This window comes from Dendroctonus ponderosae, unplaced genomic scaffold (genome assembly GCF_020466585.1).
Source record: "Dendroctonus ponderosae isolate FM_Combo_2020 unplaced genomic scaffold, Dpon_F_20191213v2 Dpon_F_20191213_11, whole genome shotgun sequence".
Classification (NCBI taxonomy): domain Eukaryota; kingdom Metazoa; phylum Arthropoda; class Insecta; order Coleoptera; family Curculionidae; genus Dendroctonus; species Dendroctonus ponderosae.
In genome coordinates, this window is record NW_026017213.1 from 6,369,777 (window position 1) to 6,396,994 (window position 27,218).

At 38.5% G+C, this 27,218-nt stretch overlaps 1 protein-coding gene across 1 annotated transcript in view; it reads right to left on the reverse strand.

The window, feature by feature from the left end:
- Window positions 1-27,218, reverse strand: part of LOC109537612 (neuroligin-4, Y-linked) — a 126,441-nt gene that overhangs the window by 35,607 nt on the left and 63,616 nt on the right. The window contains exon 2 of the mRNA XM_048662585.1: window positions 3,134-3,295. Within this exon, the coding sequence (XP_048518542.1) occupies window positions 3,134-3,295 (162 nt within the window). The remainder of the gene's footprint in view (window positions 1-3,133; window positions 3,296-27,218) is intronic.

Sequence of the window (27,218 nt, forward strand, 5' to 3'; positions counted from 1 at the left end):
AAAGCAGCCATGTGTATAGGTTAGCTTAAGTTGAATAAGGAAAATTCTATATATTATTTAGCAGAGAGAATATTAAGGAGAGAGTAACTAATAATGAATTTACGGATTTTCACTTACGCTGCTGCTTTGACACCCGTAAATCCGGCTGAATTGAAGCGTTCGTCGTTTTTTAAAAAATCGGTAACCATAAAAATATGTACACCTGGTAAATTGTTTGTTGACGCTTTAAGGAATCCTTCTGAAGCCATTTTTAGTTTAACACAAGCTATAAATTATTTAAATCCCCAAAATAATTAATGAAACACAACCACACAACTAAACACTATGCACCGAACGTAAACATTCCGCCATTTATATGACCAGAGACGTCACAACCAATAGGATTGCGTTTTAGAGATTCATGAATAATTTGAATTTTAGCTGAATTTGTTTATTAAATATTGAACAGAAGAACAGAAATGGAACGGAAGCGCCAGTCAATTGAAGCGAGTTGTTTTTATAACAAAGGCCAAGGCTTCTTTCGAAGCAGGTAGCAATAAGATGTTTAGAAGAAATCTAGTTCGATTGACACGAAAATACCGTCCAAAGGCCCAGTTGACGCGACCACTCCGGAAGATTTAAATTGTTTGGGAAAAATGGCAGGCAAAAACCGCACAAGTGAATTTATTCCCAAGACTAGAAACTTGTTAAACTGCTCTTTATCATCGCTCTAAATTCTGCTTTCAACCAAAAACACGTATAACGAGTCCGCTCTACAATGTCGTTACGAGATGGCCTGACAAATGGCGTCATTTTCCTTCCATGTCTCGTATAATACGCATTTCGGATCTCGCATTGAATCTTAGAGGGTGCAGGTGAGGGGGCCGATACGTGGAACGCAAACGACGACAAAAAAATGGAACAAACACCGTACACAAAGAAGAACAATGCCGCTATTTTGCGATGGGAGAAAAGGAGCTTTTGATTGCTGTTTTCTTTTGGTGAAGCAGCGGATATTGCGACAGATGCGAAAGAAAATGCATGCAATTTTCATAATGCGCGGCTGAGAGTGTGTGTGGGGGCGTAATTTGGGGCGCTTCCATTTATCGCTCGTGGGAAATGTTGGCATCACTATAGAAGGTCTATTTCTACTGGGGAGATCTATTGAAAAGCTGCTGTCAAGTCAGTTTTCTATGTAAAATATATGTGGAGCAACACAAATACAAGGGACTAGAGAGTGCAATTTTCTTCCAACTTTGCTCTACGGCTGAACCCTCTTTAGGTGGCACTTGAGGGATATTTCGGCATTGCAACTGGAAGCTTTACAGGGTCGATGTCGTTTCAAGCACGTCCGGAATGCCTTTCGAAAATTTCCTTGTTTCTGCGTCGCAATTTGCCCTATCTTTGAACCCACGTGCCCCACATGCTTCCGCTCGAAACTCCCCATAGGAACGGTTTTAATAGACATCGGAAGCGACAAATCCGTTCAGCAACATGTCAACCGCTTTCATCCTCTGGTTCATCGTCAATACTCACTTTTGGCAACAATCCCTTTCAATATAAGCGTAATCCGTGCCAGATGGAACATCAAATTCGTAGCTCCTCCAGCTCTATTATCAGCGAAGCCATTTGACGCATCAATAATCCGTTATCGGTCTAGACGTTTGCATCCATGGGGAGGCTTTGCTTGCTCCAACGAGCAGTTGATTGTGTTTTATGGCCTGTTTTTACTATGTAGTAAACTACATACTTTGAGGACCGATTGGACGGGGAATCGTCTTATTCGTGAAGAATCTGATTAGGAGACTCAAGCTCAAGAATTCGGTTGCTAAAGACGGGCAACAACGCAGCTTTCCTTGAGAAGATAGATCTTAACACACACACTTTGACTAAATCGATGAATGTGTGTGCGGTCGGCCCCAAGCCTTCCAGCCAAAGCGTTTTAAAATTATTTCTAGAGCTCTTTGTAGAAACTAGGTCTGCTTCAATTTCCCAGCATCAGTCGGGTTCTATTTCCCGGCACAAAGCGAATCTCTTATCTGTTCCCGTACATCGCAAACATATTATAAGAAAATTTGGAATTTCCTCGCAGGCTGTTACCTTTCGGGCACTAAATGGGTTTAATATCTCGCAAGCAACATGAAGAGCTTCATGCGACTGGGACACTCATTATCTGCAGCATTACTTTTCGAAATCCTCTGCAACTTAACCGCTTGTATAGTTTCCGATCGTGTATGGCTTCTTGAGCCACTTGCCTTGATTAATTCCATTGAAGCCGCATTTTTCCGTTAATTAGATTTTAATTAACCAGCAAAAACTGGGCCTTTGATGTTTTACGGCTTCCAAGCCAACATCGAGCACAATCGATTTTGATTTTGTCCAAAGTTTCTTACATAGTAATAAATTACCACATAAAAGGACGAAAGCGCTCATAAAACGTCATGGAAATCCCATTTCAAACAGGAAAATATCCTGCAAAGCAGAAAATGTCTTAACCGAAGGCGGGTTATTGATGTCTCAAATGGCCAGGTTGATAACAGGAATCGAAGTTACGTGCCAGGTGTCCCATCTGGAACGGACGAGCTTTTTATTGAGCTCGATAATTTATTGAGCCACTTATTCACTGGGTTTGGCGAAAAAATCCACTTTTATCTCACTAGGAGATTCCAAATCATTCGGTTGCCACATACAATATTCCGAGCCAACTTAGGCAAATCAACTCATCTCCTCGCTTAATACTATTTGCGCTGCTGAAACGGCAAAGCCAAATCATATAGAAAAGTCTGAGTAGATCTTGCTTCCACTCATCAGCATAAACACATCGCCTACCAACTGCGCCAACAGCCAGACTAGCCGCGCTATTAATTTAAGGAGGAAATTAAAGCGAACTTAAATTAAATCCTAATGATGAATGGCGTTGCTTTTATGTGCTTTGTGAAAAGAATTTAATATATTACGGGCAGCTGCAGGAACAAAAGGGTCGCTTTCCTGTGAACGTCGCTTCGTTGTTCGGCCGTGATGAAACGGCCACACTTTCAAAACTCGTTACATTCATAGACACATCACTACTTTGGCTTTGAGCTTCGCAATGAAAGGCTTTGATGCGGCTGTTAAATTTATGTTAAAAACCGTATTTTTGAATAAAAGCACTTACCCAAGATGCCCAACCGGTAATTTATGGTGACCACGACCACGCCCCCATAACTGGCCAGAACGGTTCCATCGTAGGGATTGCCAGAATTCCATTCGTAGCTTTCTCCATGAATAAACACGATCACTGGATATTTAGCCTGGTTGCTGCCCTCTCGGGTTCCTGCTGAAAAAATATAGCAACATTAAGCAAGGAGGAATGAGGAAGGAAATTGGACCACCACAGTTTGTTTTCTATTTTTCTTATATTCTTGGGAATTTTTTCCAAAACAAGCAGAATACTGGGCATGCATGTATTGGGTAAATGAAACATCAAGTCAACCTCATTGCGTTTCTTCAGCAAGAAAATGTGAGTATTTCGCGAATATTACACGAATTAGTGCTCAAAAACAGTTAGTACAGTCGCCGTGGGGATTTCCCCGATAATTCGCTCAAAATGTGAAAAAACATCGTATAAATAACTTTTTCTGCACTTCATACTCCAATATTTGCCAATTAAATTCATAATCAACAGATCAATAAGCAATTGAGTATGTAGTTTGCACAAACATTTGAGCGACAATTTGGAAGTTGAGCGATAAAATCGCCCAAAGTTGAAATCTGTGAAATGCAATAATCTCCAAATCTCCAGCGTCGTTAAAATTACTCAGAATGTCCACGGGAATCCAGTGACCCTTACAATGGCTCGTTAGAGCTTATAGAACTTACACGATAACCGTAAAACCGTTACAACTCTATTAAACCGAAAGTGCACCTATCAACAATAAAATTCCTTCTAGAATACCGTTTCTCGTATTTATTATTCGGGTTCATATTTACCTAAAGTCATAAGAAAGTTTTTATTGGGAATGGGAAACATTAGCTGTATTAGTTCCATTTCCGTTTTCCGGTTATACGGCAACGAAACAGGGTAATTTTCTTTTTGCGTTTTTAAGATAAGTGGATTTTTACGAGCGTTTACGTGCGGGCGACAATACTTTTTAATATGCTGAATTGGTTTGATAAAACAGGGCCATTTGTTCTCGGGTGAATAAATAAATGCAAATATTGCCGTCAACAAAACATGAAAAACAACAAAAAAGCGTTATTCAAAACTAAATAGATGAGCAATTTGAACTCAATTTACTGAAAATATATGAACGAAACCCTGTTTGGTTAAAGCCTCGTTTTAGTCTAAAACAATCAGAAAACAACGCGATTACCGACGCCGCACAAAATGTTATCAATGAAAAACTTCTCTGTTACGCTGTGCGGAAACTCTATGATTCGATTAAAAGTTCCGCCTTTAGAGTGGTAGATACCCGAGACTGGAAAACTAAAGCTTATTGTCACTGAACCGGGAATTTAATTTTGCGATCACTCAACGAATATCTGGGGGCGGGGAGAAAGTTTCGAAATTTCAAATCGTTATTGATGCCTGTTAAATCAAATTTCATGCTCTAGAAACCAACAAGAAGCGATAATCAGGTCGGTTTTCCCTACGTGAAACACCAAGTTTTTTGGGGCTTAGTCGGACAACACACTCTTCGTCTCCTTTAAACTCTCGCCTCGAGGCCAGCCTGCTTTTGAGAGAAAATTTCATTTTATTTGACGTTTTATAAGCGGAAAAGCGATCTAACTGCATTGCCGGCTCATAAAGCGTTTGAGTATTCAGCTTGCACAGCTTCGAAGCAGTATTATGATCTCAGCTCCATATTTTCGTTCGTCAATTTTTCGTTGCATCGATAAAGACTTTACGTTTCTAGTGTGTCGTCGTAAAAGAGCAATTTGCTAGCAATGATAACCTGTTTTAAGCATCCTGTGCTCTATGCAGTCAGTCAGGATGAGGTTATATGCGACTTGAGCCATGTTTAGCTAATTTTATAACTGAGGTTTTTGCATAGTTTTCGAGGGGTTTCAGTGGACGGTTGCAAAAGAGGCCTCTCAGGGTTTGCAGGCCTTAAAAACCGCAAAATATTTCTCAGCAGCTTTTTTACATTACATTGAAAAAAAGGACGTGTAAACATTTTTTGTTACAATTATTTAGGTTGTCGAATGGTCCATCTATGCGTCTTGATATGGCATGCATTGCTTCATCCTTGAATTTCTGCAAATATAATACCTAATTGCCCGGATTCCCATTAATAACCCAATAGCACACTTCATAGTACTGCAAAGCAAATGTAAATAGATTTTTCAATTTTGCCAACAGTTAATTATGAACCAGCGGCAAATATACATAATTAAACAAGTTTCGGAGCAATGTCGAGCTATTTGCCTCATTAATTTAGTTCATGGCGAATCGCATTTAATAATTTCAATTCGTAAACAAAGTTGCCGTGTACAGATTGAACGAAATTAACGGATAATTTCGTTTAGTAGTCAAATATATACGTATATCTCTATTAGCAGTAATTTAAAAGAATAGGGAAATTTATTGATGCGAAATTAAACCGTTGCAAATAAATTAATTTTGTTTCAGTTGAAGGCTTTACTGCGGCAAAAAAGGATAAAATTAACGTAACGTTCAATGAAATATTCAAATTCAAATGAATTGAATTCTTCTTGAGTTCTCAAATTTTCTTGTTTGTCTTGTTTCTTCCAGCAACAAACTCTTTTCGATCGATGTCCGTCTTTTACAGCCAGCAACTTGAATTGAAAATTTTTGCATGTCCAAAGTGTTTTTGCGTACGAAAATTAATCAATCATGATCAGTGGAAATTAGCTAATTAAACGCATCCTTATCCAGATTTCTGGTCGCTGCAAGCTGAAGCAAAAGCTTGTAAAAAACCCCATTAAACTCCGATATTTCAATTCCATGGAAAACATTGTTGTTTTAACGACAGCTTTGAGGGCACTAAAACCAAACCAAGAGCTTAAACAGTAAAATACTCGTAAACTGAATTCTTTGTTGAATTTGGGGTTTAATGGCGCTGCGAAAATAACTAGGAAAAATGGAATTTAGATTAAAGCTGTTCATTTCCAATTTCATGCGATCGATTGTGCGGATTTCGCTCTGTATTGCGGAATGTAAATGGCAAACCCTGTGCAAAAACCCCTTGGCACACCTTTATCCATATGGAGATAAATACATTTTTATATACAGATATATGGTTGATGCGACAATGTATTGTTCGTTAATGTTGGAGCGGACCGAACTAGACGCCTGAACTTTTTGTGCCAAATCCGATTCGGCATAAAAATAAATTCTGTTGTTGGGGATTCGTCGATAATTCTGGATAACGAGGTGATCGCCTTGGGGTATGATTGAACGATAGTGATTTAAATTCTATGCGCGCCTATTGAAGCTGAATGGGTAATCGAGCGCCATTGTATTTTTTTTTGTATAAATACTGTCTAAAAATACCGGGGATTAATAATGCAGGCAAAATGCAGCTTACAAACAATAATAGGTGTGTCATATCACGTTGGATTATGGCCTTTTTCCAATCCCACCAGCTTATGTTCCAATTCAATTCAATACAGATGAACAAACAAATAAAGCTGATTACGGTTTATAGCTGGAATCGAAATAATTTGACTGGAGGTTTTTATAAAACAAAAATTACCAGATTTCATACGAAAAAAGTTTCGACCTCGAGTAGCAAAAGAAAGTGTTGGTTGTTCTTCAGCAAACTTCTCTAACAAAGTGGAGCGACAAACAGAAAAGTTATCTGCATTGCTTTTTATTATTTGATATCAAGCCCGTTTACCGAACAAATCTCCCCAATATTATTTCTAAATCAGACCGACCATCCTTATTGCCTGCAGCATCGGGAATTCGCTCCATTTTCGTCTGCCTTATCTGGAACAATCTCTATACTTTATACGTCCGTCTCGGCGATGATGATGTAATCAGTGACCTCGACAAAGTAATTTTCCAGCTTTACTGCGAAAGTGCACTGTCAGTTTTCTCTCGGATAAGGTTTTCCGCGGCTAAACGAACTTTTAATCAAATCGCGCAATTTCCAGATCATCGTTTTTGCGACGACACTGTCATTTCGCGGAGACGGAGTTTTTAGTTGCAAGATTACAAAACAATCTTCATTAGCGATTTAGCTGTTTACCTGAACCTTTAAACGAAACATTCCTTGGGCTTAACGATCACCAATAGGGGAAGAGTGACTGAGGATTCTGCCGTTATTGCAGCAAACCCTTTCATCTGTATGTTTCCCAAATCCTGCAAAATGTAGACCGATAATTTCGTCTCAAGTTAAAGCAAATTGGTTGCAGAAAACAATTGATTGCAAAGCTATTTGCACCCAAGCAACCCTCAAAAACACTTACAAATTTTGGAAAGTTTCGCTGTTAATCTTCTTTCGACCACCTGGCTAAAACCCAAGCATTTACTTAGAAAAAGAGAGCAATTAGAGAAAAATCTTAAAAAATGGGCCTACTATCTTACCTGAGTCGACCGAATCGCGCTAAAAGCGAGGCCGAGTTTACACAACAGATAAAAGCCCAAGCCAAACTGGCTAATTAAAAAAAGCACAAGTTGAAGTACGTGCTCACAGAGGCAAAGACGTTAAACGTCTGTTTGCAAAAGGGTTTAATTAGCCACCGAAAGCTCGAAAGTGCATTTTTAATTCGCCTTTGGGGTTTTGTGGCTGCTAAATCCTAAAAGATCGCATTTCACTTTTCAAGTTTCTGATAAACAACCAAGCTGCAGACAATCACCAAATCAAATATTTGACTTCATTTTACCAGTTCGGAAGCTGCTGCAGGTTTTTTAACAATTGAACTTCAACTGTTTGTACTGGACTAACTGGAGGAGCGAATGTATGATTGAATATATTTAATTTCTCGCTCGAAACACTTCGGAGTAAATGCAGCATTAAAACCGAACCGATTTCCGCGGGCCTTTTAAAAAGGCCATTAACTTTTTTCGGGCAAACTAATCGAAAACTAAAAAACGCCCCGTTTAGGAGCGACTTTGAGAAAGAGCAATCGACAGCCTTTGGAAGTGCGGCACAAAAAGGTTAAACAGCTGTTAACCGGGAGTTAATTAAAATTTGGGAAAATGGAACGGGGACCGTCTAATTATACGCTTTTGTCCCGAAATGCGGTCGATGATTGTTTTCCTTGTTCGGCAAATTGAAACGTTTTGCTGCCAACACCTGAAGTGCGCGAAAATGGCAGCTTTTCCTCAACTTGCTTCTAGTCCTTTTTTGGATAAATATTTGAGGCTCCTTAAATATTTAATCAGCGATCCTCCACGCCTGCTTTTAAATGCGATCATTTCGATGTCTATTCACGTTTTAGCATAAAGAGAGTGATGATTAAACTGATTTCGTGGACAGAGAGATTTTGGGTGATGCTTGAAGCCAAATGAAGAACCACCTGGTCCGAAGGCCCAAAAATTCCGTTTTATTTCAAACATTCACTCGCTGAAGATACTCAGCGATGTGAAAAACATTCAGATCTGGAAAGTTTCAAATCAAACACGCAACTTGAAAACCTACTGTTTAGTCAGTGTGCCATTTTCACATAAATTGAGCCAAGGATTTTCTTTACCGTCTTTGCCAGCTTAAAATGTGAAATTCCTCAATTCAGCTAATGCGTGAAAAGATAAAATGCGCTGGAAAAACGTACGTGTTTGCCAGCATATACAGATATTAGCAATTGTTCGTTTTATGTGGACATAAAAGCGCCATCAGCTTTAGTTCCGGCCGCAGCAACTAAAAAAGACAGCAAAAGTTATCTTTAATGTCCCAAGACCGAGATATATCGCGGACAATTTAACTGGAAGGATAAATTTTAAAGTTATACGAGCGAATCCATATAAGTGTAATTTAGGGTTCAACTAAAATATGTCGAGAACGTATTCCGGCGGATGACACACTTTTACTGTTTAGCTCTCCACCTGGATTTGGCTGGAACAATACGAATAAACTTCGTTAGTTTCGGTGCTTCAAGATTACATGCTGGCAGAATGATTAACTAATTAACTAACTACATTACATAACTTTGGGCATTAAAACTTTCTGAATTATACTTCCACTGTGGCAGATATATGGCCAAATTTTGCAGTTGAGAGCCACTCTATATAGTGCGAGTGGTTTGCTTATGCACTATACGCAAAGTTTGATTGCATATTTTTAATGACAACTGTTTGGTAGTTTAGTCACTCAAAATTGGCTGGTTTTTGAAGCACATTTTTCCAATCTGGTTAGTTGCATTTCAACACAAAATCTCTTTGGGCAAATGCGTGGTGTTTAAGCGCCAATTTCGCTCTGTTGCATGATCTGCCAAACGCTTCCAACTGCCCATTGGGCATTCAAATAACTGAAATTGAGCCATAATTGCCACCAACCACGTTTCCTGCAGTTTCTAAAAGCCCTATTTTTATTCTCGCTATTTGAACCCCAGGCGTTTTGTATGCTATGCTGGTGTCCTGATAGCTTGCAAAATTACTTTATTCCCAAATATACTATTCATAAACTCCACTGGAGTATAATGCAGAATGCCCAATCACATAGGAATAACGTTTTCCATGACTCTCGAGCAATTTAAATATAAAATCGGCCAGCTCTACATCTGTTGTACAATTTCGCAATCAGTTTAAATATTTTATTTTTCTACATATGAAATTCCACAATTTTCTGCGTCAATTGGAGGGGCTTTGCCAGTGAAATTGCACCGTCCTGCATTTTTAAATGCCACTTATGCATTTTGCATATTTTTATGGAGGCATGAACACCACTAGCTGCAAAATGTTTCAACATTTCGCTCGATTTAATCTTGTTTAACACCAGCGTATGATTTGTTGTTGCCGTTTGAATAGTGGTTGATTTTCCCCTTATAAAGAATCATCTGGTTTGGGTGGCTGGTACGATTTCTGTACGGTTTTGATAGGACCGAAGCCCCATGGGGTCTTAATCAAACAGGGTGTCCTGCTGGGCGAAATGAAACCACCAAGCCCGATTCATTTTCTGCAGCGTCCAGATATTGTCTATTGAGCTATTTGTTTTGTTGGGTGAATGTGGCTTTGAGTGCAATTTCCGGAAAGAATTAAGCAACTTCTCAATGATTTAAATCATTATCAAACTGCTGTGTTTAGAGGACGAAGACTGTTTCGTTTCGGATGTTTTCATATACAAGTTTATTTGAAAACTCGCATTCTCCATCAGTTTGAATTAGGAAAACCGCAGTTATTTTAGGAATGAAGCGATTTTCGCTTCTGGTATCGTGGACTAAATTGTGTTTTTGCCTCAAGCCCAAGTCTCAATTTCAGGAAACGTATGGTTTTAATGGCAATCTTTGATGCAGGGTTTTGTGGATTATTGTCGTTTAATTGAAGCACAAACGTATCGCAACTAAACTCCATTAGTGCCGGGCGTTAGTAAATTAATTGTTTTTGTACATTTTCCTGCTTTAAATATATAATAGATTTGACAAAATGCGGTTGAAATATTCGGCGCTGAATAACCAATTCAGGCCGAAATAAAGCGAGTACTCAATTTGCAGTTGATCCTCTGAAAGTTGTGATTGAAAGACAAATGGGTTTGCACCTTCTGCTTCAGGTTTAAATACTTTGCCAACGAATTTCGATATGAAAACCGTTCTTTGTTTCCTGCTCATACTTTGTTCTTACTTAATCATTTATTTTTAGGCGGTTAAAACCCTGAAGGCCCAAACCGGATTCTCTATAATCTCCGGATTAGTTGCACACAATCTCGCCCAATCACAAGCCATTTTTAAGCCATCCGCAAAATTACATCCCTCATCCCTCATCTGTTGTTTTTTTGTCCCTCGCATTTCGGCTCTGATAAAACGTCCCCCGAGAGTCGATCGCTACGTCGATTTGTCAGGAATAGTTGACGTGTGGTCGTCTCCAGAGACCCACTGGAAGTGATAAATATATCGATATATGCTTTGCAGATCACGTCAAATTGTCAATAATTCAGTAACAAATCGGTCTATGAGTGGTTATCAAACTTCAAAGGCGCCGTTAGGAAATCGTTCAAGGTAGGGGAAAATTTCGGCTCTATTTCAGGAAGAGTCTGGAAGATTTATGATTGTAGAGCGCCTGAATGGTTGGTCCCAAAAAATCAGCAATTTTCCTCTCTCTTCCGCAACTGCAACCGTTAAACTTTAACATTTCCACCCACTGAAAATGCAGGTATTTTCTCGCAAGCCATCGATTTCTGTTTCAATGCGAGCAAGAACGGAATTCCGCGCCGATAACCTTATCCACGCGATAAAAATTTAACAATGCACTAAAAAGTCAGGTTGCAGTGCCCTCAATGAAGATTATGCACATAAACTATAAACCCTTGGCGTTTCCAGCGTATAAATAATACGCTGAAAACGGCTCTGTCCGACGAATAGTTGTATGGTCGGCGCACCGATAAAACTTTAGAGCCAATGAAAGAAGAGCTGATATAAAACGGTTTAAGTGCCGGTTTGATGCTTTCGCTAAAAGCGCCTTGAGCAACGACCCACTAAGTTTTTGGAAGAGATATGGAAGAATGCGGCAGTAGAGAGTCAGAGTCATATTTTCAGTTTTCAAAGTTTTCAAACATCCAGATATTTCTAGTTGAAATCTTTGCTGTTGCCCACAGGAAATTTTTATTGCTATTAATGGTTTTTGAAGAAACTTTGCTAATAGAAACTACGTTGAGCTGGCTTCTGCCCTCAACAAGGCCTGATGATTAGTTCAATCTTTCGGCCCTGCAGAAGCTCTAAAGCTCAGCACTTTCTAAGGGTTTTTCAATCCTTGATCTCAATTAACAATAGCTTTCTATCGGAAACGGTGATTAGACTAAAACTTTTAGTGTATTCACAGCCAAGATTGCGGTATAATTTTGGGAAGTTTGATTATTCTGCATTCTTTGAATGGACAGTTGGGCTACAAATCTTTAAATGCCCATGTGAAGTTGAGCGAAAACTCCGATTTTTCATATGCGTTTAGAGCTCGCGCAAAAATCAGATTTTGTCGTGACACAAATAAAACTTTGAGGGGCTTTAAGCCCGGGTGACCATGATCGGGTGGGTAAAATTTGAAGTTGTTAGCCGCTCTAAGGATGAAGTTGCGAACTTTTACAAAAGTGGGTGCAGAAGGGCAAATTTCCATTTCTTCAGCAGCGTTACCATTGTGAGAAAAAAATACAATTTTAATGTGATTTAAGTGGAAATATCAGCATGTTGGGAGTTAGCTATCTTCTATGCTGTCCAAAAGTATCAAGGAGCTGGATGCTCGCAGCTGAAAGTTACGAATTTTTGAAGGCAAGCGTCCACTCGGGCAAAAACTTCCATTTCTTCAGCTGTGTTTGCAAAGCGCAAAAAACATCACATTATCGAGTGATTTCAATGAAGATACCAGGTTTTTTAGAGTCAAATTCTGTCTAAAAAAGTTTTTGCATGCTCAAGATCAAGAGTTACGGCTTTTTACAGAAAATTGTGCATTTGAGCAAAAACTCCAATTCTCCATTTGTACTCCAGACCGTACAAATACCAAATTTTGCTGGAATTCCAGTGAAACTTTTCGGGTTTTGATAGTTAGGTGTGGTGTATGGGGAATGATAGTTTTAACGTCCTGCGCGTTTTTCGTCGAATTTTTTAAGCACCATAATGACTTGAGAAAAAACTCGCATTTTTCAATTGCGCTTACAAATGGCGCAAAAGTGAGGTGTTAACGGAATTTGAGTGAAACTTTCAGAGTTTTTAGAGTCTAGTTCCGGCTATAAGCCGGGCGAGTTGCAAGATGTTGCCAGCTTTAGGTGAGAAGTTGCGATTTTTGCCGGAAAGCCCAATCACAGGAATAACGTTTTCCATGACTCTCGAGCAATTTAAATATGAAATCGGCCAGTTTTACATCTGTTGTACAATTCCGCAATCAGTTTAAATATTTTATTTTTCTACATATGAAATTCCACAATTTTCTGCGTCTATTGGAGGAATCAAAAGCGCGCAGTTGGTCAAAAACTGCAAGTTTTTCAACCGCGATTTTGCAATTCATTCATTGAGTAGATGCCACGTCACCAGTGATAATTAAAGGTTCTTACTTTCTATTAGTATCTGCGGTTGTTTGTATTTAAAAAAATATATTTCATTGAGAAAATTTGTTGCTCGTTGCCATCCAGTTCCCTATCGAGATACTCTTCATTTCAGCCGAATGTTGTTCTTCTCTTATACATGAAAACACGTCGTTATCATTTGTAAGTTTATGATAAACTTCTGCTCGTATCCAATCCAACCTGAAGCCGGAAAATATGTCCAAATTCGTTCGAACAGAGTTAGAATTTCAACTTGCTCGACTCGAACCTCCGAATTTAAAGCTGCTTAGTCACGCATAAGGTCGGATAAACTTTGCGTTTTTCCTCAATTATTCAGCAAGTTATCACAATCCAGTCCAATCCCGCTACAGAAAAAGCAATCAAAGTGGTTGCGTTATTCGTCTTAAAAATCCTAAGCGATTTAGTTAACACAACGCGGATTCAAACTTTTTCAATTTGGACTGTGACATTGTATAAGCTGCATGAATAAATGGATTGGCCCGAGTAAAATCGATGGTAGAAGTGTTGAGGCTGTCATGAGGGTGAGTCATGAGGTTATTTAATATTTACCCGGTTTGTGGCGTTGCTGATTAGTTTTTTGCCCAATCCACTTTTTCAGCACTCAACTTTCACGTCTCGCTTATCTTCGATTTCATCATGGGGCTCATTCAAGCTAATTGACGGGTTTTTACGTGTTTATTGTGCTGGAGCGTGCTATGAAAATGTCCATATTTGGCTGGGGTTAAAAACTATCAAATTATATTCTTGTACAACTAGGAAAAGTTGGTCTGCAACTCATCTAATCAAGCTATTTCTTTATTTGTTTATGGGGGTCAATATCGCGCCAACTTCTTCAAAGAGGCCCTTTAGGTGCGTTCAAGTTGACTGTGGCACACTGTTTGGCTTCAAACTTATGGCCGTTGGAAGACGTTGAGAATGAGAACGGCCGAGTAAAATGGGTGACGTTTTTATGGCAGGCAAAACTCAAACTCCACGTTGCCGGCGTTCAAATTCGAGTAATTACTAAATGAATGCCGCCCTTGCATAGAATGAAGTTGAGGTCAAAATGGAGTTTCGATTGACTGCCAGGCGTGTTAGAGTTTCGCCAACTTAACAGGGAAACCGTGTTGGAAGGATGTTTAAAAGCAAATGGCAAAGTGCACAAGGGAATTTAGCTGAAGCATTCAACTCTTGCCCCGCAGCCGGAAAATTATTACGTTCTTTGCTTAATTAGAAGCGGAATGTTTTGCTGCCTTCAAGTTACTGTAGGAGTTCGGTTTACTCAAACTCGGCTAATTTTCGCATGATAGTCGTGTGGATTTGCACGGGTTATCTGCGGGAAATATTTGCATTTAGTCCTAGACAGCCAATTCGGGCTTCATTTCACTGCGGATAAAATAACTTGCCAATATGAGCAGCCATAAGCGATTTGAAGGGTAAATTCTCATCAAAGAGACGTCTCCGACAGTCCCAGAGGCCAATAAACCGCCTGGAGGGATCCGAAAAGTAATTTAGTAGCACAGTGAGACTATGATACCACAATATACGCTTCCATAAATTTTTGCGTTTTCACCAAACCGCCGGGATTTATGAGAATATCACGATATTGTTTATCGCGGGCCAAGTTAATGGGTGGTTTTCGTTATTTGGATCCCTGGAAGTTTGTTCGCAGGCTCGAGAATCTTTTGCAGATTTTGCTAGAATATTTTAACGGCCTTGCGGATTGCAAGCAACAAAAGTAAACGTTCCTGACCACATTTCCATCACCGAATTTGGGTGGAAAAATCAAATGGACGCAAATTATTCCAAAGGCAAACTTTCTGGATGCAGCCAGCGGGCAATTTAACATCCATAAATTAAGGGAGGCTTAAGTTATGCCGAAATAATTTCGCACATTTATAATATGCCGTGATACGTCGCGGGGCTCTTATCTGTGAAAAATTGCCTCGAAACCGGTCGAGAGGGAACGCCGTTAAAATTTAAATTTGCCCATTAATGCCATGGAACCGACAAGCTATTGAAATATGTGTCCCCTAATGGAACTTCAGCTCGTCAAGTTTGCAGAGCGCAAAAAGGGTAAATCTTAAGATTGTCTGCGGGAAAATGAATAATAAACTACATATGTAGAGCTTCACAAATAATCGCGTGGAAACCAAGAATGTCTTGGCTTGGGGAAATCAAACACCCGACATATCAGCTCTAACAAGCGAGTGGAATTCTTCAGCAAATCCATCCGAGTTCTTGTTTTGCGCCAGCCAACTGATAGAAGTCCGCCCATCTATCACTGGCCACCGACACTTTTCACTTCGGTTCATTTCTTTCGCTCGAAATGTTCACATTTCCTGCAGGAGCGAGACTGCGATTGACTTTGCTGCTGATTTCCTGGATGGAAACGTTATTAAAAGCGGTCTGACCGCAAATTAGCGCCAGCATTCTTTTCTGAAAAACTGGTGAATTATTCGGACTTCTAAGTCTAAGACTAGAGACACTCCTATGGAAATTCAACGGACGTTGATTAGTTGGGCAAAATTAGACAGAAAACACTCTTGCAGTAAATTAACTGTAACAACAGCCATCTAGTTGAGGATTTCTCCTATTTTATAAGGCACCATAACGGCACCTAATTCTGAGGTGTGGCTCCTACAATGGACGCTAAATATTTGAGCAACGCCGGGAGTCTCGACGTATGAATACTTAAGTGCCGGAGTAATTGTGACAAATGAGGCCAGCATTGCAAATTATTTACTGTAAGCAACCGTCTGTTAATTAAATGCATTTGTTCTTTACTGAATCCCAGTTAACTTTCGGAATTTGCAGACAAAGAGGAGTTAGTGAAGAACTCAATGTCCTCAATGCCCTTCATGTAAATAATCGAAATCGACCACAAGTGAACCCTCCGTGTATCGGACATGAATCAAAAAATGCCACACCAGAAAAATAAATCGCGACCGGAATGTTAGGCAAATATAAATCTCAAGCGGGGCAAAAAACCATTTTGCAACTGAAGGAAATATAACCGAACGCGAGGCTCCCGCAAAAACGAGCCTCGCGTTTGCATTTCCGTATAGTTTCAGTTTTCTGTTCAGTGAACAGCACGGCATTATCATAAATCTAATTGTCTGTGAAATTTAGAATTTCTCCAAGACCATATGTTTGGTTTAATGCGGCCCATTGTACTTAAACCGCACACTAACAGTGACTTGAAATATGGCCCATGTTGCCATAACAGTGCTTAGTTTGGTCTATTGTGATATTCCATCACTAAATATCTTTTTGGGTCAGAAAACTACTTTAAAATCGACAAACTCAAAGTAAAATTCCCTCCAGAACTTTCAGATTTTAACCTTGTATTGGGAAGTTTCTGAGGTCGGACTCGGTCCAATGAACGCCAAAACACACTTGTGCAATTTTATTTGTTATTTTAATCGAAAAAGAGTCTGTCCAAATGCCTCGAATTGTCTTAATCATAAAAAAGCGGGGAATCTATCGAGGCTTTAAAAATCGCACTAGAATCCTCAGTTAGAGAAATAATCGATATTTTCTGTCCATTTTGAGTCGTTTGACACGCTTTGAACTGAACGATTTTTAATCGACGATATCTTCCTTATTATGGACTCAAGAACTTTATAAATGCATATTGGGAAGCTTCTTAGGTGGGAATCAATTCAATGAGCCCAGAAAACACGTGTGTGAAATTTTCATTTTTGATCGAAAATTTCCTAAGGCTGAGGGTCGATTTTTGCAAAAAACTTAAAGTATCTCAAAACCCCACGAATTCTACATCATTTTCATCAGATTAAAGCCCGGAATGTAAAGAACTCATTAAAAAACACTTTAAAATCCTCAGTTTAGAAATAATCGATATTTTCTATTCATTTTGAGCCATTTTGAAACTGAACGATTTTCAATCGACGATATCTTCTTTGTTGTGGATTCAAAAACTTTATAAATGTATATTGGGAAGCTTCTTAGGTGGCAGTCAATTCAATGAGCCCAGAAAACACGCTTGTGAAATTTTTATTTCTGATCGAAAATTTCCTAAGGCTGAGGGTCGATTTTTGCAAAAAAATGAAAGTCTCTCAAAACTGCACGAATTCTGCATCAGACTAAAGCCAGGAATGTAAGCAACTTCTGTAGCAATTTTTGAAAACCATGCATAATCTGTATGAACCAAAGACATTCAAAACATCAAAGCATCCTGTGTCTTGCAACCTCTAAAAGATTACTGATATTGAAACTTTAACACTTTGGCTTGTTCTTGCTGAATTAACTTTAATGATCAATTCCCTATGTAGTCAAGCCAAAATTAATAAAAGGCCTGCCTAACATCAATCAACAAAACCCAAATTTACTGATTTGTCGATTGAGCCTAGGCGTGCATAGAAAATTGCCCGGTGTCGATGTGTATCTCTACATGATAATCATATTCCACACATAGGAAATTGCCGGTTTGTTCAGTTAATTAACGTTGATTGCGTTCTGGCTCTTCGTTAAAGTCGGCGTATGCGAACACACCAAAACCATTATTGCTGATTATTTCGTGTTTCTAGCATTACACGGGGCCCTGTATGAGAAACTCATCTCCCTGTTCAGCTTAGCGACTTTACTAAACTTGTTTCCGAACCTGAACCAACAGCTGTTAATATTCATGCATACACACATATGCTCCAATAATTGACTCTTTGAAATATGAAGATGAATTATTTAGTGAATAAACTTTGATCATTGCGGTGCTTTGACGGCCCACATTTCTGCTATGCTGAACTTGAAACAATGTAATCGCGTATACTAATTAATGGATTTGTATGGATTGTTCCATGGGGAATTTCACAACAGAATGGTCAAAGCCAGGTGCATCTTAATATCGTAACTGGCATTGAACCTTTTTTTTTCTTCATAAAAAGGGGTTTGGAAGGATTTATTGAACTGGAAGGTTCTTCTCGCTTCATCGAAATTCATCACTTTTATATATACAATTGGAAATTGTAGGTGTTCTAAGTTTTTTTGAACATTTTCGTTTTTATGTCATTGTTTTGTCTAAAAAACGATCATAATTACATCATATTTACTAATTGGCCTTTGTTTTCAACATTTTGCTTCTTCATAAAAATGCTCGCTTAATCTGCAGTGCATAGTTCTTCAAAACTTTACGTCCAAGTCATTAGAGCAAAACATTAACTATCTAGATGATAAACCAACTTTCCAAGGAAAATTTCGAATTTAAGCGCTCACTTTCGTCTAAATGCTTCCAAAACTCACTAACCGGAACGCTTAATCTCCACTTTGATTTAATTATTTTGGCTTCTCGTCTGCGTCAGTTATGAATGTTTGTGTGAAAATGAAATGTTTCTCTGTTTAAACTATTTAATGAAAGTCTACCTAGAATATTTTGGCCTGCATCGCCTTGGAAGATGTCTGATTTAAATCCCTCCTTGGTGTTAAGTTAATTATGCGAAACGTTCTATAAATTCTGAACCTCTACCATAAAAATGTAAATTCTTAGTGTTCAGAATGGATAAGCATCGAAAATAACTGTACTGGTTGCTTTCTAGCATTTGAAAATTTGGTTTTTGACGATAATTAGACAGTTTCTGTAACCGAAACCATAAATTCCATACAAATAACGAGTAACTTTAACCCCGTCGGTTCTGATCTGTCGCTACTTCCTCTGGCAGGAAACCCGAATAAAGGCAAGCACAAAATCGATTTCTTCATTTAAATTGCAATATTACGTTGTTTTCGAAATAGACGAAATCCGAGGCAACATCAGAATGAATAATGACGGAAAACCTTTCTTATTTCTTATAACGATTTGTTTTCGTGTCTCGCATTCAGTCTGTTGAAGTTGCCCTAAAATGATTGATAGGGTTCTTGCAATTAAAAGTGCAAGCAGGATGGATTGTTGCTGGCATAATGTTGCTGTTAAATAATCAGATTAATTGATTCAAACAGCCTTGGAAAACCTCCATTGTAGTGTCAATCTGTCTCAGAGAAAGTGCGTCTGTTCCAATTATCGATTAGTTAAACCTTGGAAGCCATCGATGAGACGCGAATCCTAATGAACCTCAATTACCTCGAAAATTCCCGAGGAGTATTTCGAAATTCTGGAATATTAAATTTGCTGAAACCTTTGTAAATCGCTTCGAACTGAAAATTATAAATCGACGTTTTATTCAGCCTGTTTTAACATGCAAGTCTCGAAGCAACCGCCTGGAAGCTGAGCATGTTGCGGCTGCTGTTATTCCTGTCTGGTTCCTTCTTCTCGATAATTATATTGACTTATTTAATAATAGCTCTCACTTCAGCCCAGAGACACAACAGCTCCCAGCAGTAAAACAGACATTAAAAGTAATTATTCTGATTTATTTTCCTGACCGCGTGCACTTGTTATGATATTCTGATCTTTCCTGGGTCTCAGTCAAAGTGTGAGGTAAAAATTTTGAAACATCGCTTATTTCATTAACGTTTCGGCGAGACAATAGCGTCATCATCAGATTGAAAATTTACGCAAACTCATGATTGGTAAAAATCAACGTTCTTTTAGGTTTTTGCCTTCTTGAAACCTTAAATTTGTCTCTCGACAGACAAATTTAAGGTTTCAAGAAGGCAAAAACCTAAAAGAACGTTGATTTTTACCAATCATGAGTTTGCGTAAATTTTCAATCTGATGATGACGCTATTGTCTCGCCGAAACGTCAATGAAATAAGCGATGTTTCAAAAGAAAGACAAGAATATCATAATTAAAAGTAATAAACTGCAGGCATTTTGGAGCGTAACAAGACTGCGCTTCCTTAAAATAACTGCGTGTATTTCCGCAAAGGTAAAATGCAAATTGAAATAATTTCCTGTTCTTCAGCGCGGACCGGTCACTAGCGACACATGTAAAGAGCAGTTTATTTATTTGCCTTTTAAAAGCAGGAAATTAGTCGGGCCTTATTCTGCGCCATACGTTTACCAAATTATTGATTACACAATCCTGCAACCTGCCGGCTTAATTGTTCAATTTCCTATTGCTCTTCAGCGCAAATTCGTGCGGAAAACCAAAGTACTTTTAGAGAAAGTTTTGCTTAATACTAATGCACCCACTAATCTGGAAATCGTGGAAGGCTGCTCGAATTTGACCCAACTTTTCCTGGATTTGAATAAAAACTGCACTGTATTAGTTAAAACCATCCATTAACTAACTTTTAACGATTGATTTTAATTAAGTCGTTATTATGGCAAAAGAGTTTGAGAACTAAACGTTCCAGCTTCGAGGATATATTGTTGGAAATTAAGGGAAGCTATGTGGATGTGAACCAGCGAAGTTATTTAATACTACAGTTTGCCATTAACTCAAGGACTTCGACATGTTTGCGCGATATACATGTAGAAGGTAAATTAACTAGTCATTTTCATGCAAATGTACCTTGAGTTTGGCACCAAAAGTGTAAGTTTTTAGTCGATACTAAAACTCCTGCACAGTGTGATTTGATTTATTCAGATCGTCTATGGCAAACGGCAGCAAAATTACGAAATGTTTCGGACTAAAGTGGGCTTGTAGCATAATTGTTAATTATTTGAACTAAACTGAAAATCATCCATAACGATTAACTTATTAACAAATTAAATCAGTTGATTAGGGATCTGGATGGGGCTTAGAACCGAATCCTATTACGGGGAATAATTCTGCGTTTAATCCGCCATCGATTATAACACGCACCAATAAGGACTCAAAACTGTAACATCTATGGGGAATATGAGCCGTTTTATTAAAACGAGTGTGGTTTCGATAATTCGATTGGCGCAATAGTTTCATAATTCGCCACAATTATTCTACGAACATCCACATATCTGGCACAAAGCCTAAGCTAATGAAAAACCGTACCTGGGGACATCTTGATCCAACTAATTTGCCAGGTCGCAATAATTTAATAACTTTCGGCCAAGCCATTGTTGCCGGGAATAATTTACATGCTGCCACCTTTATGCGCCTAATTCGGGATGAATTACCATCAAGGTCCTTAATTACTATTCCGGAACTGTTTGGACTTTATGCTGCGCAGCCACGTTATATTTGAATTTTTAATTTGCCAGAAAATAATGAGAGTTTCAATGGGGAAAGGGGCCCAAAATGTATACAGACATATAGATTAAAGTTTTCAAAAGAAAATGTTGGTGGTTTGGTCAAAAAAGGCATTATGTCTACCTGTAGAAGCGGGATCTGACAATTCTGCAAGTTTCAAGCAGTTTCAGCTGCAAATTTCTGTTTTAAAAACTGGGTAGAAGTTTTTCAAGGGGCTAACAGAGGGATAAGTGAGTCTATTATGGGTTTGTCAGGCTTAAAAAACGAACCGTGTTATACCTTATTGTTGTATGACACACATTTTATTATAAATATTTCAGAACTTCCCGACTAGAAATGAGGAAAACGATTTTAAAGGTCGTTTACTGCTCAACCAAGTTACAAACAAAGTAAATAATTTTTTCATCAAAAAGGCACGCCCACAAAAAATATCTAACAATTTATTTGAACAAACGCAAAAAGAAATTCACGAATAAAGGAAGCACAATTGAAAAGTGACTTAGTTAAAATTGTTAGAAATGTTGGAGATTCTGCGTAAATTCGTCCGCAGGCTCACTGAAGTATCGAGTCGGAAAAATCTCTGTGACTTTTAAAAAAATTGTAAAATTATCGAAAACTTTCTTCTGTCTCATTCTGTCTCTGGACAGGTCTCAATTCTGTCTTCCCTACTTCTTCCTCGATATATTTTCTGTTTGTAAGGCGATCATCTGCGTAATTTTTTAGCACTTTATGCACAAGTTTCAAAGGTTTATGAAACCGTATGCAAAGCTTCGCTTTGCCCAAAAAATTCACCCTTTAAATGCACCTTAAATTCAAGTGGATGCACCGAAAAGACTGTAAAAAATGGGCAATACACACAAACAAACATAATTAAATAACAACCTTGCATAATTCACTGTTGCCTAATGACACACGCTTAATCGGACAATTTTTTTGAGTGGAATTTATAGAGTAATCATTCTTATTCCTCGATTACTGTGTAAAAGCAGCGACAATTCGAAAAAATATATTGCATCTGTGCAGTTGCATTTAAAAAATGGAAAATAATTGAAATTAAAATACGAGTAATTGCTCTGTAACAAGCGCTTTAATTAAAATATACAGTGAATTGCTTTGAAGGTGCTTTGCCTTGCATTCGGATCGCGTTGCATAAGTTATTTAAATGTTATTCGTTCAAGTTGATGTCGTTTAATCCTGCTACTGGAATTTCATTTTACGTAAACTGGCTGGTCAAAAATATGCAATTTAGCAAAAAAGTAGTTCAGTTAGTTTTTCCTTAATAGATTTAATGGAAACGAATCGCTCAAATCCTCTCGAGTCCAAACGAATCCATCAATCTTGATTTCATTAATTTCTGCGAGCGGCTCCGGCTAAGAAAGCAAACTTTGAAGTAAATTAAGTGCATGACCGAAGGAAATGGAGCATGCAACTCCAAAGTTAAAAAAGCCCAGAATTTCCTATTTGAGCATGAACTCACTCACCAGTTGTGTGTTTATTAAGGCCAACTATGAAGAGCATTCGGGAAAATTTACGATTTTGAATAGCAGCTTTAGGAATGGAGATTTGGAGCAGCCCGGCGCTCGATTCAGTACATTATGATTTTTGCGTTTTCAGCTGAACGTATATTACTTGACATCTACCGTAATATGAAGCCGAGGGCTTTTCTTGTCCGCAGCAATATCTTTGGAATTTGCGGATATGCGCTTCACCGCTCCTGCATATTAAGAATTTTCTTTACCAGCCTTTTGCCGAGCTTACGGTTCGCATCACCAGCTTTAATTAATGTCCCTCAAACAACTGGAATTCAAACGCGTCAATTATAAAATATCTGAATTTTCCTGCACTGGATGATCCTCAGAGTGGGTGCTAATTTACATGGTAATAAAACGTTGGAGGTTTCTTTTTCTTAACTAACTCGACGGTTGGAATGGAGGGCACGATGCCCAAGCAAAAACACTGTTATGAAAGCGAGACAGCGCTCTGCATTTAAATGGCCAATTTGAGATTACAATTATTCCAATTTAGTTTAGCCAACTCTTGGCGAGTCTGCAAATGGCAGTAGTTTCCTGAAAACGCAGCTCCAACGCTCCACGCAAAAAGTGCATAATTCGTTTTGGTATCGCTGGACGGGATTATCAGCGAATCCCGTTTGAAGTCCTCGTATCCTCATTTATCGGGGTGTTTAACATGCAAATCTAATTGGCACGTTTCTTGCTGTATTATTTATTCCTCCCAGTTTTTTCAGCAGGAAATAACGGGAAAATGAACGAATTTCAACTCGTTTGAATATGTTGTTCGATCAAACACGATTTGGCGTGAAATATTGGAGTTGGCTCTCAAAATAAAAGTTGTAACACGACATCACTTAGTTAGAAACTTGAAGTGCTTCGTAAATTTTTCAATCCTCTATCTAAAGCTCCGGCGGCCTTTCGGGGAAACTGCACCATTTACGTCATTTTTACTGTTATTTCCTGCGCTGAATCTAGAACGACTTTATTTTCTTTTCTTGTTTTGCAATTTGCTAAAAGAGATTTCCCAGTAACGAAGGTAAGGAATATCGAACGGGGCGACTTTAAAAACTAATTTAAGTCGTCGATTTCCGAAATAAGTCTCGCTTTTTACGTTTTTCTGGCCATCGGATTTTCTCCATCGAACTCGAAAATGTCGTCTTATTTTGCCGTTTTCCAACGTTTAGGCCTCAATCGTTTATTGAGTTAACTGTTTGAAAAAGCGGAAGCTAGGAGGATGGGAAAATTCTACTCTAATGAGTTATAAACCGAAACTCAGCTTATGATCAAAGTAGATCAAAGAACCCTTAGGAAAAGCCTTATTCTAATTCTGCCTTAAGGAAATTAGCATGTTTCTAGGGTAGCTGGGCGAGGGATAGTGATTGATTTTGGATCAAGCTCTAACCCATTTAGCAACAGGTTCAATTACTACCCATATTATACGTAACACAAAGGGAGCATGTCGGAACATCGGTCGTGTAGGCTTAATGTAAACAGGATCTCGAAGACATGCCCGTCCTACTGACACTATTGTTATGGAAAATATCTGCTTATTATTCACATCGCTTGATAGCCAATAACTGAGAAAATCCAGGAGCGCCTGATTTTTATGGCTGACTAGACAATCGCTAACAAAGTGCTTCGCTTGGAATTCAAATCAAGTTCAACCGAACAAAGTAATCCATAGACAACTAATTGCGAAGCTTGTAAGTCTTGGTAGACTTAAAGCGTCAATGAAGCTGGTTCGAATTTTTCAGTTGCACAAAGCAAATGACTGCAGTTTCCTTGCAAGCGAACAAAACACGGAAAAGGTCACGCAGTTCTTCTAAACTAAATACGAAATTTAAGAGGGTCATTTATTCAAGCAAAGCCGGTTCGAGTAGCGAACTGCACCGGGACAGAATGCAGATGCGCTGACTTTAATGGATGTCGACAATGTTGCCTACTTAAAGAGCTTCATTACCCAAGCAGCACAGTTTATTTTAAATATACTTTTCTGGTGCATTTTTGTGACAACTTTCTCAATGGCCGGGGGAAAATGCCACAGGAATCGTTAAAAATCTCTGAGGAATTTTGTCTTCTCATGTCTGACCAACTGCAACATTTACCAAACATTTACAAGAAGTCAACTGAATTTTTTGTTCAGTAATCACAGGATTCAAAACTGATGTTGTGCAGTGAGGTTCTTAAATGAAATTGAGCACTTTGAGGACAAAGTGTTCAGTAGTTCTCTAAAATTTGCATCAGTGCTTTGGAAACTCAATTGAAATTTTCAAAAGAATCTAGTTAAAGAGTCATGCATTTCAAAATATTGGCAACCAAATATTTTTCGAAATTTCGGGACCATCTAAAACACTCAGTTTCTGCGTGTTTACTCTCGTATTTTTAGTCATATTTTGTGTGAATATCATCAGAGCTTGTGTGATGTTTTGCAACTTTTAGATGGGCATTTGTGCGTGGCAGAAGAAATTACAAAAACATCAAACTTTATACAGTCGTAACGTTGAGCAGGAAGCTCCAAATAATGCTAAGGAGCTTAAAAGTTAGTTGGTTAAAGTCGATAACTCACGTTCCGTTTTATTTTATTGCATCGAAAACCTATGTCTAATGTCAACTGACCCTCTTAGCTCTAAAAGTAAATCTTCTTTATGGTATCGCAGTTTCGTTCAATAAATAAATCCAAACTTTCACCGAGCTGTTTGCTTTCCGGGTAAGTACCTGAAAGTTTTCGTAAATAGGGATTTCAACTTTGCCGATATTTAAGTTGGGTCAAAGCGTTTGAAATGTGCTGAGACGAGATGTTTGTGTAAGGCAGACTTTGGACGGCAATTAGCATTACAATTCATTAAGAGGTTTTTGCATGTTTGAGCAAGTCGAGGAAAAATTGGGTATTTTAAGGCTACATGCACAGACCCTCATCAAGCGAGGAAGAACCGAAGCCTGATGGCCTGCAGTATTTAATTTTCCAAAAGGGTATTTCTGTTCATTTCCTTTGTGTTGCTTCAAAGAGATTTGGCGCACACAAGGAATTTTATTAGCAAGATGAAAAAATGCCCTGCTCCAAACATATTTCTTTTCGAATTGACAAAACGCCCGAATCGATTGCGCCGAGTTTCGATATCAAAAAAGGGGTGTTTTTAACTCTTCCAGTGCGGAATTTTTATTTCCATCCGCAACTTCCGAAACTTAAATTAGAATCAATAAAAGGCAAATGGAGGGTCTTATTGAAAGCGGCAGAATTCCCGACATCGGGAGAGGTTATGAGCAAAGTTGGCGCTCGGGGTGTGATAATTGAATTTCTTTTAATATGTCGAAAATCGGGAGCCGGGAAATTCGGCCGTTTAATAAACAAGAAAGTGAAATTAATCACCCTTGTCGGCAAATGACAACTTGGCACCCATCGAACTCTCTATTCGTCGATTTTATATTGGCTCGTTTACAACCATTAACTGCGTGTCAGGTCTAATCATATTGGTTTCTGCTGAAATTTGCAATGGAAATTTATCATTTTTTTCCAAAGCTCACGCATGAGGAATGTGTGCAATTTGAAAATGCTTTTCATATTGCTGGATTTGCTGGAAAAGTGGGAAAAATTTCTTTTTTAGGCCAAAATTTTGCATGATACTCTAATTCTTTAAAAGTCTGTATTTGAATTGCTTCTTTTTCCTCCGCATGATCATTCCTAGCTTATTCTAAAGAGGATTTGACAGCGATTGGTGAATGAAGCGTCCCTGGACAATTGGATGATTGTTCGCCCATTGAAGGTGCAATAGCAGACCGATGCCACTTCAAGCCGCGGGTCAGTCATCAATTTAAATGGTCTGGATTTATGAGTCATTTCGCATTTACCCCCTGCACTTACATAGTCTGGTTTATTAAGCTGCTGAGTCATTTATACACTTAAAAATTTCATAGCAGCAATTGCCCTAAATTTTTTGATAAATAAATTCGTTTTTTCCTTCAAAGTTGCTACTTTCAATAGAAGCTGGAACTTTATTGGGCTTTAACAAGCTGAACCACGGCGGCTTCTTAACCTGCTCCGTCGACTATAGCCCACAGGGGCATAAAATCCAATCCTGCACTAACTAGGTAACTTAATTTGATGGTCAGTTTTAACCTCCTGTGGTTTGTGAAGTTTCAGCCGGGCCCCAACAGCAGAGCGCTTCAAATCCAAAAGCTATGCTTTAAAATTAAATTGAAAGAAACTCAGTTACAAATTAATTCGCCCGTGAATATTCTCGATCTTCGAGGCCTATAGGAAAACTCTCAAGTGGCATTTTGTGCTCAGTTCCTTGGCAATGCGTGGATGGCACAAAATTAAGGTATCTGATGGAAATTCCTTATGTGGAAGATTGGCAAGAAAAGGACTGTTAACAATTTGGCTTCAAGTGTTAACAATAATTGGAATTTTCTCTTACAGCTTGAGCATAAGTGTGTCGCAGCATACCCTCTAGGTGATAGTTCTTGATTACTTTTTGATAAATAATTCGTTCTTATTGCGAAATAGGAGCACTATTTATCAATCTGTAATAAAAGAC